This window comes from Sinohyriopsis cumingii, chromosome 7 (genome assembly GCF_028554795.1).
Source record: "Sinohyriopsis cumingii isolate HCF-2022 chromosome 7, ASM2855479v2, whole genome shotgun sequence".
Classification (NCBI taxonomy): Eukaryota; Metazoa; Mollusca; class Bivalvia; order Unionida; family Unionidae; genus Sinohyriopsis; species Sinohyriopsis cumingii.
Genome location: NC_142967.1, coordinates 35,936,004 through 35,951,259, shown reverse-complemented (window position 1 = coordinate 35,951,259; position 15,256 = coordinate 35,936,004). Strand labels below are relative to the sequence as shown.

Here is a 15,256-nt window from a genome sequence, read left to right as displayed (position 1 = left end):
TTAACGGTTTTGCAAGAATGACATTATCACTGAAACTTAATGTTTCAGAAGATAAAGGTAACTGCCTCCCTTTTTTACATATTTTATACGGTATTTTAAACATCTTCACTAATTCCATGAAAATTAGCACTTTGCAAATAAAAATAGAATCAACAGCTGCATTCTTTCACCATTTGTTGTCCCTACATTTTCTCCACAGTATAGGGAGTTTTAATACCGAAAATAAGATTTTTAATACTCTTTCTGTTATTGTTGTTATTGTTTTTTTTTTTAAAACTAGGCCAGACAACATTGCTCTTAGCAAGTTAGACAGCTGTTTAGGTTTAAGTCATACCAGTCCTGTTGGGTCATTTGGCTGCAGATCCATTGCCTTAACAACATAAACCCGCACTATACATTCTTCAACGTCACTTGATGGAAGGTTACTAAGAATTTTGCTTGGCATGGCCTCATTAGGGTCCTGGGGGAGTGGGTACACCTTGAACAAACCCTGAAATATGACAAGAATCTGATGTAAAAATATTGGTTATATTATCACAGTGTCAATCTTACCAAAGTTCTTTATCAGAATAAGAATAAGAATAATTTTGTCACCATCACTACAATGACAATTACCATATTTTCTGCATATTTTCAAACAGCAAAGCCCATCTACTTTTTCAGTGCTAAAAAGAACATTCATTCAGTTTCCAAAAACAAATGAAAATCCTATTTCAAGCAATCGAACCCTCATCTTAAGCCAACAAAGAAAAGAGATCACAATATGCATGCAAATTACTGAACAAGCACCAATATTACTTGCCAAGGTTCATGAAGTTTCAGTACAGATGATAATGCAAACAATTTTAAAAACAACTCCACAATTCTGGATTAAAAGTTATTTAAAGGTGTCTCTACTTTTAGTAATGGCATCCATATTTAATGGCAGACTGGCATCTTTTATAAACATTTTAAATATCTTCATGCCATGTGGCTTCTTGTCAAAATTGATCAAATTCTGGTCAGCAGTTTTGGAGAAAAAGTCATTTCAAGGTTTCTCTATTTTTAGCATTAGTGGTTTTCTATTTTAGTAACAGCAGCTGCACTTGAAAGTAGATTAAATAACATGTACAAATTTGAAAGGTCTTCATGCCAGAACACTTATCTGTCAATTTTCATCAAATTCTGTTCAGTAGTTTTTGAGAAGTCATTGTTTTAAGTCCCTTTACTTATGGCAGTCATATTTTCGTGGTGGAGTGGCATCATCGATAAAAATCTGAAAACTCTTCATTCCAGTCATGTACTAATATACGGAATGAACATTTACAAGGGTCGTTGCAAAATGGGAGGCGACAGACCATTTTTAAAAAACCGGATTGGAGATGATAAAAAATCGGACTATATCAAGAAAAATCTGACTCAAGTAAGGAGAAAAGTGGAATTCTGCTTTAAAATGGAGAAAAATCATGTCTGAATTAATAATGACATGAAAATCTAACCAAGTCAATTACATATTACTCAAAATATGCATAGTAATAACTAGAAAATTGGTACACTGGCCTTAGAATCTAATCAGTTAATCTAAATATTAATAGAAATAAGCCAAACAATTTCATTTGTCAACATAAGTGATTTTTGCTTTATCATATTCTCAAGAGTGTAATCAAATAGTTCCCAAATGTGTAGACATCTTTAAAAAAAGGACACAGCCACCAGAACCTAATCTTTAGATCCATTCATATGGCTAAATATCAAATCTGACTCTACCATTTTTTATATCTATCTTGCTTACAAAAAAAACGCATGATAGATGGATACAAATACAGCTAGATGTTTAACAGAACCACACAAAAAAAACAATCTCCAATCCTCTTAGGGCAGGGGCAGACATAACTGAAAAATAAAATGACTAAATGAGTTGTGAAGCACTAATGCTATGACAGTAATCTAGACTTGCTCCTGACCAGTTTCATACAAGAATTTACAAAATATTACTGGCTACTCATTACTGCTTAAGCATGCACCAAATCTACCATTTCCTGTACCAAATCTAGCATCCTTACTGGTCTTAACCCTTTACCTCATGCAAGCGCCTTTGGATGCCTCTACTCCATTTGCATACAAGCGCCTTTGGACACCTTTATCCGATTCGCATACAAGCGCCTTTGGACGCCTGCTGTAAACATCAGCCATTTTGAGCGGGTTTTCGTTGCACCACCTTTGGGGAAAACCCCCTATTAGATATTATATTCATTGCTGTGAATGACCATTACATCACTGTTTATGCTCTGGTTGAAATCTTCTATTTAAAGTAACTGGGTCATATTTCCACTTTCCAAAATGGAGGTCGCAGATTTCGTTCAGTACTTCCGGAGTTTTCACGATTAGAGTCACAACTATGAAAGCTTCAATAACTTAGGTAAAGGCTCTGATATTGATGCAGGCAGCAATTAGTTTTTATAAATTATCAAATTCAGATGATTTAGTGATGTAGACGCAGACAAAGAACTTGTAAATTTCAAGTATGAGAAATGGCAGCTACAGTTGGTCACACAGCTTGACTGACTTGACGGTGAACGAGTTCTCTCAAGATTTTAAAGCACATAAAAAATTCTTCTGTGAAAAATAATTATACAGTTATAATGATCAGACTTTACTCTTAAATTTTTCCATACATAATGGATGTGTACTAAAAATATAAAATGGTTGAAATTGCTGTTAAACATAACATACACTAAACTGCCTAACAGTTAACAAGCAGGCCTATGAGTATGAAGTCAAAGGTAACGTGTTTTATTTATAGCACACTGCACTGGGTAACTTTGCTACATGTGTATCGAAGGGCTAAAAAGACATATACTATATGAGGTAAAGAGTTAAAACTGAACAAAATCCTGGTAATTGTACTCCAAAGTCTAGAAAATCTAACTGGATTTTTTTTTATTGAATTCAAATTGTATTCATTCATATTGCTTTATCTGCAACTTAATTTAAGTGTTGACTGCATTTGCTAATTCAGCTACTGTCATGACTCACCTTAAATTCACCCACAGTATTTGACTCCTCCTCCTCCTCATCCTTGCCTCTCACAATCTCAAATGTCTCACAGAAGTCTGTAAAGTCACCAAATTTTTCACACCTCTCCAGCTCATTGTCGTACACCTAAGAGAAAACAAATTAATGTAACCAAAGAAAGAACAAACTATTTTTTATCTAACCTGATCTGAATTAAGTTTACAAAAGAAGCACATCCTAACATTACATAAATAGTAATTCACCACAATCTACTTTTAGACTAGTACATTTTTCACCCTTTATTTTAAATATATTTGGACAATATAACATTTTATATGGTGTGCAAATGTTCCTTTTCATACCTTTTCATATAAATATTATATTGGTTTCCTAATTAAAAAGATTTTGGGGTAAATAATGTAGGTCCTTCTGCAGGCCAAAAATTTAAAAAAAAAAATTAGAACAGGAGACCCTGAAAGGACTGACACTCTACTGGCCAAAAAAGAATTTCCAGGAATTTCTTCCTTTTAACTACTGAGTGTTGAAACTTACTGATATTTTTTTTGAGATAACAAGATGCTCCAATCTGCTGCTGTGGCAGACATATTGGATGTCAGCTTGGCACCATTTTCAATTAGGACCAAGCTGACATTAGAAGTCTTTTGGTGAAAACCTCATATCAATATGACATTCCATTCAGAGGAAGTAGTGACAGCATGATTCTTATAACAGCCATCATGTACAAGATGTATAATTATTATCAGGACCAACTTGGTATCATAAGAAGTCTATTGGTGAAAAGCCCATGTTGATTTAACTAGCCATTTGGGAGGAGTAGAGATAAAAGTTTTAAATTGAGGGTCAATCTGCATCATTTTCATTTATGACCAACTAGACACCATTGTAGCTCTTCAGATGAAAACTCCATATCAAAACCACTTTCCATTTAAGAGGAGTAGTGATAACAAGATTTTCAAGATGACCACCATGGTCGCAGACATGCCATCCCTAACAAGATCATCTCAGTAAGGCATCAGATTTTTTTCTGTAAATTTGACCAGTTTAACATATGATAACAAAATATCATGTACTGCTAATGTCAAGCTGGAAAATGTGTATTTAAAAAGTTTAGTATTCCAAACCAGAGAAACTCATATTATTGCTTAAAATTTACCTGTCATAGATGTACTAATATGTGTGTGTGTGTGTGTGATTAGGATTTTTAACATAGCTTTAACAATTTTTCAGTCATATCGCTATGATGTCCCACCCAGTCACATTATCCTGACACCAGTCCGACGAGTCCTAACACTAAACTCTTAATGCTGAGTACCTAGCAAGGCAGCTGTTAGTACCATTTTTGTAAGTCTTTGGTATGACTCGGCCAGGGTTTGAACCCACGACCTCCAACTTCCAAGGCGGACACTCTAACCACTAGGCCACTGAAGCAGTAATACTAATATGATAAATATACATTTATGACTGATAGTTACATTGTAAGCAATGATACGAGAGCGTGTGTTCCAAACTGAAGTATCAAAGGTAAACATTAAGTTCATCTGAAAAGTTTGTAGAGTACATATACACCTTCAGTTCCAAGCAATTTGCAGCTCAATGGCTTGTTGTTATCTCTCAACTTTACATAATTCTTGGAATATTTCTCTTTATTTCAAATTACGATGGCAATCGTATCTCCTGCCACATGACACATTCAAATCAACAAGTGATCTCCAATAAATGTAATTGTGCCCCTTCCTGCTTTTTTTAGAATAATCAGAATATTCCTTTTTATTCTTCCTTACTGATTATGAAAACTTTAATGCGAGGCTTGTTTTTCATTTCCTTTCGCCTTTAACATGTATCAGTAGCTGGACGTCATTTTAAAAAAATTCTGTAATCAACAATTTGATCATGCAGATGCTTTGCATAGAAAACTGTGCAGTTTCAAGCAACTGAGGTACTAGAACAAAGTTACTCTGGTTCTCCGATTAATTCCACTAGCACTAATGTGAAACCCATATCTAAATCAAACACAGATGAGCCTATTATCCAGATTTTCCCCCCAACAATCATATTTCCATAGTTTTTCCTTTTATTCCGTAAGTCCGTATTTTAATGGTCATGTTCATAAGACTTATGGCAAAATCATAAGGGTTGGCAGGTCTTTGGTAACCATACTAACATCAGATCAGCACCATTTTAATATGGACAAACAGGACATTGTAGGAAGTCTTTTGGTGAAAACCTATGTTGATACATCTCCACTTAGGAAGAGTAACAAAATAAAGATTTTCAAGATGGCTGCCAGGGTAGCCATACTGGATATCAGATGCACACCATTTCCATTTCAGAACTACTAGATGTCATAAGAAGTCTTCTGATGAAAGCGCAATATCAATATGACCAGTCATCTAGAAAAAGTAGCTATCATAAGATTTTCCAGATTGCAACTGTGGTGGCCGTATTTGAGATCAAACTGCCACTATTTTCATTTATGTAAGAAGCCTTTCATAATGGAAACCCCATACTGATATGTTCATTCATTCTGGAAAAGTAGTAACAAAATTTTCAAGATGGTAGCAGTGCCAGCCATAGTGAATGTGAAAGCAGCACCATTTTCATTAAGGACCAAATAAACATCATAATTAGTCTTCTGGTGAAAATGCCATGTTAACATTACTTTCTGATCTGGTGTGATCTAATGAGATGTAATTTGGATTTTTAATGTAGCTTTAACAAATTTTCAGTCATATCACTATAATGTCTGGAATGTGGCAGTTTAAAGTGATGTCTAGCACTGGGGCATCATGCTGCAGACATGTAGCATGATGTCCCACCCACTCACATTTTCCTGACACCAAGCTGACCAGTCCTAACACTAACCTCTTAATGCTGAATGCCCAGTGGGGCAACTGTAAGTATCATTTTTGTAAGTCTTTGGTATGACTCGGCTGGGGATCGAACCCACAACCTCCTGCATCCCTTTCTGATCTAGTGTAGCAATAACAAGATCTTAAAGATAGTTGCCATGGAAGCCATATCAGACATCTGATAGACATTTTCATTTCAAACCAACCAGACATAATAAGAAGTCTTTTTAGTGAAAACTCCATGCTGATATGACTCTCCGTTAATGTGGAGTAGCAATAACAAGATTTGTAATTAGGCTGCTGTGGTGATCATATTAAACATCAGATCAACACAATTTTAATTTCAGACCAACTTGACATCATATAAATCATTTCATGCTGGCTGCTATTGTGGCCATATTGCATGCTTGAGTAGCACCATTTTCATTTAGGACCAAGTAGATCATTCCAAATTTGTAAAGCTTTGTGGCAATCCTTCAAATAGTTTTTAGAAGGCATAGTGCTAACAGAAACAAACAACAACAAAAAAAGTAGAGTTAAGGAATATTATAATGGCAGCCCCCAAAAATATAGTAGAAATTATTGAGAATTTTTTTTATCAGGTCATCGTTCTAATACTGTATTATAACATAGTATTTAATGATGCAAGGTCAAACCATAAAATAACTCTAAATAGTCCACAGGTTATCCTCAATAACTAAAATATAATTCAATATATTCAGTAGTGATAATAAAACAAATTTTTACCATTTTAATGGGACCAAAGACTGTGCCTGCTTTAATAGTAGGATAGCTACATTCAGAGGGGCTTTATAGTGAGGGACCACTGCTTGTAGAGTAGTAAATCCATCAAATATTTGTATAAAAAGCAATTCTTACTGTAATTTTGTCCAGTCCTTTCTTAAGATACTTTTGACATTTGTCTGACTCTCCAGTTGAGGCATAATATTTGGACCACCAGTCAATGTCCTCCCAATCCTCCTCTTGCTGTAAAAGAAGAAAACCAGCCTATACGTCTACTGTAGTTATTTCCCTTTGGTGCTTGATAAAATGTTTGGTACTTGGTACTTGATAACATGTTTGGGAGAAAACATATCTTTCTAGAAGGCTTCACAAAACAGTTATCAAAATCTTGCAGTCTAATGGCACCATTACCATAATATTTGTCATTTCTCTAGCTGCATCTCTCTAATCCAAGCACTGAATATTCCAATCTATCAATTAACTGAGTTTCATACTTATAAGCAGAATTCAGATGATCATGACTTGACCTGTCTTTTAATCCTTCATTTTTGAAAACATCTAGAATCTTCTTTGATTTAGAATCTTAAAATGGAACTTGAGATTAAGTACCAACTAAACAAAACGTTTTTCATCTGCTGCAAACAAGTGCTGCAAACAGGCTCCTACTCATATGAAAATGTAAAGTTATCAAACAGGCTCCTAACTGTACATGTAGTTATCAAACAGGCTCCTAACTGTACATGTACAGTTATCAAACAGGTTCCTAACTGTACATGTACCATTACCAAAAAGGAACCTGATCATATAAATATGTAAAGTTTATCAAAATGGCGCCTAATTGTATGTATATGTAAAGTTATCAAACAGGTGCCTAATTATATGTATATGTACAGTGATCAATCAGAAACCTCATTGAAAATACATATAAAGTTATCAAACAGGCTACTACTCATATGTATATGTAAAGTTATCAAACAGGCTCCCAATCATATGTACTGTTGCCAAACAAGCTCCTACACATATGTATATATAAAGTTATCAAAAAGGCATCGTACAATAACATATGTGGACTTTTCTATGAGAAGCAAATTAGACCTAATATTCTTCTTCAACTTTTGTCATGTTAGTAGAAATAAAAAACATAGTACCAAATAATTTTTTAAAATGTATAATATACAACTTGATGTTACTCATATCAACAACATCAATTCCAATGCTAATGATACAATCGATCATAATTCTAACTTAAAATTTCCTTTCCAAGGTCATATGATAATTAGCAAGTAAATATTAAAAAAGAAGTAACACCTACTAAATCCTAAATTATCTAAAAGCAGCCAAAGATAAACAAGATTGAAGAGAACACATGATAACTAGAACTTTGATGGCTCGACTGAGGTGTCATCAAACAGCTGATGACAACAAGTCCGTCACCATCTGAAAAATTACCACAACAAGTATGTCTCACTTTACCATTACAAAGTCCTCTACAAAGAAATTAAGCCTTAGGACATAAATAACTTAGAGACACATACAAATGATTTCAGTTTACAAAATTGAAGAAATTCAAGTCAACTGCTTCTTCCACAATTCAGACCCTTCCAGTCAATGATCAAGTGTTTAAATTCATTTAAAATCATTGAACTAATTTCAATTATTCTTGTCCCCTGATCAATCACTGGGAAAACCATATAGTATGTACAAGATACGTGGTTGCTTGGGGTTTCTTTTGTTTTTTTTTCTCTCCACAAAGCAAACTTTTACCATTGTTATTTCCATGGCCTTCTATGCCAAACCCCAAGCTTTAAATCATCCAAACTCCCGTAGCAGGCTCTGCTGTACTCTGATAAACCCAGAACTAACATACCAAACACTCTGACCATAAGCCATGGATCAGAACCTTCATACCAGACCCTGCCCCACCCTGACCATGATCCATGGTTCAGTACCTCCATGCTAGACCTTCATCCACCCTGAACATATCTCTTGTACCAGAACCTAAAATGTTTCATGTGTCTTCCTATTATGTATCCATTCAATGGTAAAAATAAATTACCTTTACCTTTTGACTTCCTAGCTACATCAACAACAGTTCTCATTGCCATCATATTGGTACAATTTTCATTTTAGGACCAACAAAACATATGGTTTTCTTGCAAAACACCATGCTGATATGACCATTCATTCAGAGGCCATACTGAATGTCCAAGCAGCACCATTTTCACTTAGAACCAATTGGACCATGGGAGTGAGTCACTATAAACATGAATGTCTGATGCCCAGTTGTGTATTGATTTGACTCAATTTTGCATTAGAATCTAAAGCAAACTGAATCAACAAACCTATAGTGTATAAAGGGAGCTTTTCATCAGCTGGAAAATTATGAATACTAAGTAGAGCTAGAAAGAGTCACTCTAACATGACTTTGACATTAACTGTTTAAGATCCACATAGCACTGATTAACAAAGATCCATACAGCACAGACTGACATTAGTGTTAGGATCCAATTATAATCACACTGGAAAACAGTTAAAACTTGCATAGTCAAATCTGTCTCATTATACAAGTATTAGCCAACATTACTCAAGTCCTTAACTGTTTGGAGTCTGAATAATAAAAGCTGCAAATACTACATTCAACAATCAAACCTCAATGGAATACAACACCCCATTTGACCAACCATAATATGGAAATTTAAGGTCATCCTCGGAACACTTGAAAAGAACAAATGGATACTGTGACAGGAAAAAAAAGAGGTTCAAGTAGGCCAGATATCTCTCACCTGGCTGGCATCTGTCTACTAGCCAAATGTAAGAGCATCTACCCATGAAATCTAGGTCAGCAGGATGCTTTCTGCTTCAATTTCTTCCAATGCTGTCAATTGCATGTTATAAAAACAGCTGTTTCAAAGTTTTTATAGTTTCTGTTTCTATATCCATATTTAATAAAACATCATCATTTGTCCAATGTTAAAACTGCTCTATTCAAGGCTGCTTTATGTCGAAGTTGATCAAATTCTGTCAAGCTGTTTTAGATAAACTTGTGTAAAATAGTGTTCCATTTTTTAGTACTAGTGTACATACCATATGGCAGATTGGCATCATTTCTATAAAACTGAAAGCCCACTTTCTGTCAAATTTTGTCAAATTCTGCTGTCATTTGTTTAGGAAAACATTATCTTCAGGACTCATTTTGAAGAAGTTATGAAAGGTTTTTCTAATTTTAGTAGCAACAGCCAAAGTTGATGAAGGATTGGCATCAGTGAATAAAACTATAAACCCTTCAGGCCAGGATACTTCGTGTCAAATTTAGGCCAACACTGCTGAGTAGTTTCTGACAATTAGTCACTAAAAGAATTTTCTATTTTTTATAACAGCAATCATATTTGATGGTTCATCAGCATCATTTGTACAAATACAAATGTTTTTTGTTGAATTCAGACAAATTCTGCAAAAGTTTCTTTAAAAAAACTGTTTAAAGTTTTTCTACGTAATGGCCATATTTCTCAGCAGTTTGTAAAATTTGGTCAAATTCTTTTTTTTTAAAGTCATTGCTGAATGGTTTTTTACATTTTTAGTAGCAGTAGTCATATTTGACAGCAGATCATCAACATTGTACAAACTATGCCAAAAGCCTTTCTGTCCAATCTGCAGTTTTGGAGAAATTGTCTCAAAAACACTATGTTAAATTATGTTTTGAGTAATAGTGGCCATATTTGATAGTGGATTGGTGTCAACTGTACAAACTTTAAAGCCTTTAATGGCAGTAAACTTTCTGCAAAATTTGGTTGAAATCTGTCTGGTGGTTTTTAAGGACAAGTCAAAATTACCAATTTCTGATGAACCCACAACAAATGTCAAACAAAGAACGCCATTTTTCAGCACACGATAGGCTATACATGGCGGCCAGTATTATTGGTGGAGGAAGAACCCAGGAAAACCCCGGAAAGAACCACCGACCCATGAGAAGCTACTGGCAAGCTTTCTCACATACCCACATTGGCTGAATCCTAGACTCGAACCACCGCAGACAGAGGTGAGATGGCAGTGATCCATAACGAAGAGCGCTTTAGACCACTCGGCCACTCGGGGCCCCCGGGTGGGGTAGAGAATTCATGTCATAATGCTGATTTTGTTTTTTAAAAAAGAGTAAAGACAAAATTCATGACACTATGATACTGTGATCTACAACTGTGAGAGGTATTTGGAATTGAAATCTGCACATGATTTTAATGTTTTCTTACATTATTTTTTAATGTAATTTTGAAACAAATCAAGAAAGTAGGTAACGATTAGGAATTTTGGCCTAAAACAAATTTTATCCTGAGATGTACAAGAACTTTGGCACATTAAATAATAAGATATTGGAATTAGTACCCAATCATGATTTGAAACAAAGGCATAATAAAGCCTGGAAAGCAGGTCACAGTTACTGTGGTTTGATTCACAACACACCTTAAACCAAAGACAGTATAAAGGTGTTTGCTAATTTGTGCTTAGATCTAGACAAGAACAGATCCATGAACTGTAAATGTGAATGCATTGCATGTAATTTTCAAGACCTGTATGACAAGCATTGCTCTAAAATATGACCTTGACCATAAGGTCAAAGGTTAAACAATTGTCACACAACGAATTGTGTTGGTTTCTCAACGATTTATCTCATATATAAAGAAATCAAAAAGGGGATTAGAAAACATAGCAAATTAAAACAAATTAAGGCATATTTTCTACTAGTATGACCATGACTCCAAGATCAAAGGGGTGAGAACATGCCTTGGCCTAACATGAAATGATGTACTGTAAGTGTGCAAAGCACATGTGCAGTCAACTATGTAAGCTTGTAATAAAACAGAACCAATAATGTTGTTGTTGTTGTTATGTATATTGCCATTTTTCAGCACACGATAGGCTATGCATGGTGGCCAGTATTAATGGTGGAGGAAGAACCTTGGAAAACCCCGGGAAGAACCACCGACCCACGAGAAACTACTGGCAAGCTTTCTCTCATACCCACATTGGCCGAATCCTAGACTTGACAGAGGTAGATGGCAGTGATCCATAACGAAGAGTGGTTTAGACCACTCGGCCTCTCGGGGCACCAGAACCAATAATAATAATAACAATAATAATAAATTCTTAAAATACACTTACATTCTCTGGCTTCAAGATGTGACCAAGTAATAGTTACCTTTCAGAGACTATATATATCTAATTGTACATGAACTCTTTGCACATCCTTTACTGCAGGAATGTCACACAGTAAAGCTAAAGATAAATCATTAGTAAATAAATGTATTACAGCAAATATATTTTGTTTTTTTAATTCTTCATTTGAAATTATGGAGTCCTGGAGCATACTCAATGAGTAGCCTTGTCTCCATGATAACCAACATCACAATCCTCAGCAAACTTCGCAATAAATAAACAGTGCACAAAACAAAGAAACAAGTCAAGAAAAAGTAAAATCCTTAAAATACAAAGCTTTTAATTAAACTACTCTCTTAAAAACAGTTCAAGACCTCTTCTGCTGGAATATCATCATAGGACACATCGATGGTTAAAAGGTTTCCTCCCCCAGTCACCTCTTATCACATGCTGGAGGACCTATACTATATCCTGGTTAAAAGGTTACCTCCACCAGTCACCTCTTATCACATCCTGGAGAACCTATACTACATCCTGGTTAAAAAGTTGCCTCTATCAATTAACTCTTATCACATCCAGGAGTACCTATACTACATCATGGTTAAAAGGTTGCCTCCATCAATTACCTCTTATCACATCCAGGAGGACCTATACTACATCCTGGTTAAAAGGTTGCCTCCATCAATTACCTCTTATCACATCCAGGAGGACCCATTCTACATCCCTGCTTAAAAGGTTACCTCCATCAGTCACCTACTGTCACATCCGGGAGGATATGCGCAAAATACAGCATGGGGATCTTGATAATTTTTTAAGCTTTTTACCCCAACTTACTATTACCAGGAGAGTGGGGGGGATAGGATGGACACTGAGGCCAGTGCTTGTTGAATGAATAAATGTCTTTTTTTCATATGTTTAAGTGCATAAAAGTTTATGGGGTGGAGTTCCACTGGGCTAACTACAGGGATTTTTTTTAAAGCATTACACATTTCCTTCCGATTCTGGGATGTTATACCTGGCAACAATCATAATAGTCATTACACATATTTCTGATGGCACTGCTGCCACATACCAACATTAAATGACATTACTGACATCATGACTAAATCTATTATTGCCTTCTCTGTTGGAACTGTCAACTACAGTGTTGTCTGGTAGAGTATTTTGCAATGACCAACTTCACCCCATCAGAAAAAATTACCACTGTTCCCTTGGGAGAAAGCATAGTAGTGGCCTGTAAATCAGGTATTAACATTAAGTGTAATCTCACCTTAGGCTGTTCTCCTTGTGCAGCTGGCATGTCAATCACATGCTCTCGAGGAGGACCATTGCCTATAATTGGACCTAAAAATAATAATGAGTACAGTATGAACATGTTACATTTGTACAAAAGTACCCAAGAAGGATATAAAATAAGGCATTTTGGTTGTAAGGTTGTGGTCCATGTAACTGCATTCAACCAACCTCTGGTAATTCCACATTGTTTTACATTTGTCTAGATACATAGCAAAAATAATTTAACCAGAAATAAGCAGCTATACATTGAATTCCTGTGGGCAGTTTTCTCCCTTACTCATTACCATCCCCCCACCTTAATTTTGCTGCCCTAAAGTCCTGCCTTACTAGAGTGGATGAACTTGTAAACACAGACAGAAAAAAATGTTAAGGTCTCCATTGTCTCCAGAATGGAATGCATCTTGTGACAACATGCATAAACTGGTGCATGCATGACTAGGCAGATTGAAAAACCCTTTATTTGTTTGTTTCTTTTCGAGAAAAAAATAAAACAAATATGATAATCACATGTAAATCCAAACTGCCTGCACCCCACCTTCCTTTTTGAATGAAATATAAGAAAAAAGTCTGTTTATAATATTTGTCATTTTGATTTCAATTGACAAACTCTTAATAAAAAAATCATCAACATATATAATATTAACACAGATTCTGAAAAAAATTAATCCGATCCAGAACACCTTGTCAATTCTGATTTCAAGACATTCCAAATGATGAACTTGACAAATAATGAAAACAACAATCCTTCAGAACACACCTTGTACATCTTCATCCTCATGTTCTTCTGCATAGAGAGGTTCACAGCGGAACTTTTCAAGACTTTTTAGGACATGGACACCAACAGTTGGCCGACGCCCAAACTGACGGTGATCCCTGACACGGATGTTTACTGGTGGCATGAAAATTTCTTCTTTGGGCAGCATCTGTATGTAAAACATGAAAGTATAGTAAAATTTTCCAAAACTAGATCAAATATTTTTAATTTTTTTGAAGATATTACCTGTATACAACTATTTGATCTTGCACTATAATGGCTATACTGGTACCAGAATATGTGACTATTAAGAACAGTTTGATCTGCACTAAAATGACCATACTGGGACCAAAAACAATTTGATTTCTATTATAATTGCTATATTGGGAACATAACATGTTGCCAGTCTGTTTAGGACAGTTTGATTTGCACCATAATGACTATAATGAGACCATAATACGTTGTATATCTGATTAGAAAATTTGTATTTGTACTACAATGACTACATTGGGACCGTTAACATTTTGCCAGTCTGCTTAAGGCAGTCTGATCTGTACTGTAATAACTATATTTGGTCCATAACATGTGGCAAATCTTTTTCTGGACAGTTTGGTTTGTGACTAAATTGGGGCCATAATATGTGGCCATACTCTTTAGGACAGTTTTATTTTGTACTATAATGACTAAAAAGTGGACCATAAGATATGGCTAGCCTGTTTAGAAGAGTTTGTATTTAACAAAATTGGGACAATAATAAGTGGCCAGTCTGTTTAGGACAGTATGGTTGTGACTATATTGGGACCATAATAAGTGACCAGTCTGTTTAGGACAGTATGGTTTGTGACTAAACTGGGAACCTAATAAGTGGCTGATTTGTTTAGGACAATTTCACTGTAGAGTACAAACTGTGACCTAAGGAAGATTGAGTGTAGATGTCAGAGTATTTCACTTTCATAAAATTTATATTTTGACATGGCTAAGAGTCCAAGGAATCCAAAATCATTTACTAATTTCTAGGTTAGTGTGCAAAGGTCATTACATGGAACATTACATTAGGTCATACAGGGTTAAATTCCTTCAAATAATAAACTTACCACATCAAAGAAAATAATAGCATCCTTAAAATTTGGATTCCTCTTGGTATTTACAATCCTGGTGGATTCTAGAACATTCCCTGCGCACTCAAATTCAATACTAGGTGATGTGACTGATGCAAGCTGGAACTTCTTCATGTTTCGTACTCCCCAACATAGCACCTGTAAATCAATAAATCAATCAATTCATCAATAAATTAATCAATTAATCAATCCATGGATCAAAAAAAATCATTCAGTTAATTTAACCCAAAAATGTTCAACTGCTGCCCTGAACATGACAATCTAAATCTAGCACTCAGAGGGTGTCATAATTGTGCAACACCAATGACTGTAAAATACATTCTTATATGATC

The 15,256-nt window shown here is 35.2% G+C and overlaps 1 protein-coding gene across 9 annotated transcripts in view; it reads right to left on the bottom strand.

Annotated features, from left to right (window-relative positions):
- Positions 1-15,256, bottom strand: part of LOC149795016 (myoferlin-like) — a 220,311-nt gene that overhangs the window by 49,080 nt on the left and 155,975 nt on the right. For all 9 annotated transcript variants that reach the window (XM_089964682.1, XM_089964681.1, XM_089964683.1 and 6 more), the window contains 6 exons: positions 14,901-15,062; positions 13,810-13,975; positions 13,027-13,100; positions 6,744-6,851; positions 3,016-3,141; positions 335-490 (listed from right to left, as the gene is read on the bottom strand). In XM_089964682.1, coding sequence (XP_089820808.1) covers positions 335-490; positions 3,016-3,141; positions 6,744-6,851; positions 13,027-13,100; positions 13,810-13,975; positions 14,901-15,062 — 792 coding nt within the window. The remainder of the gene's footprint in view (positions 1-334; positions 491-3,015; positions 3,142-6,743; positions 6,852-13,026; positions 13,101-13,809; positions 13,976-14,900; positions 15,063-15,256) is intronic.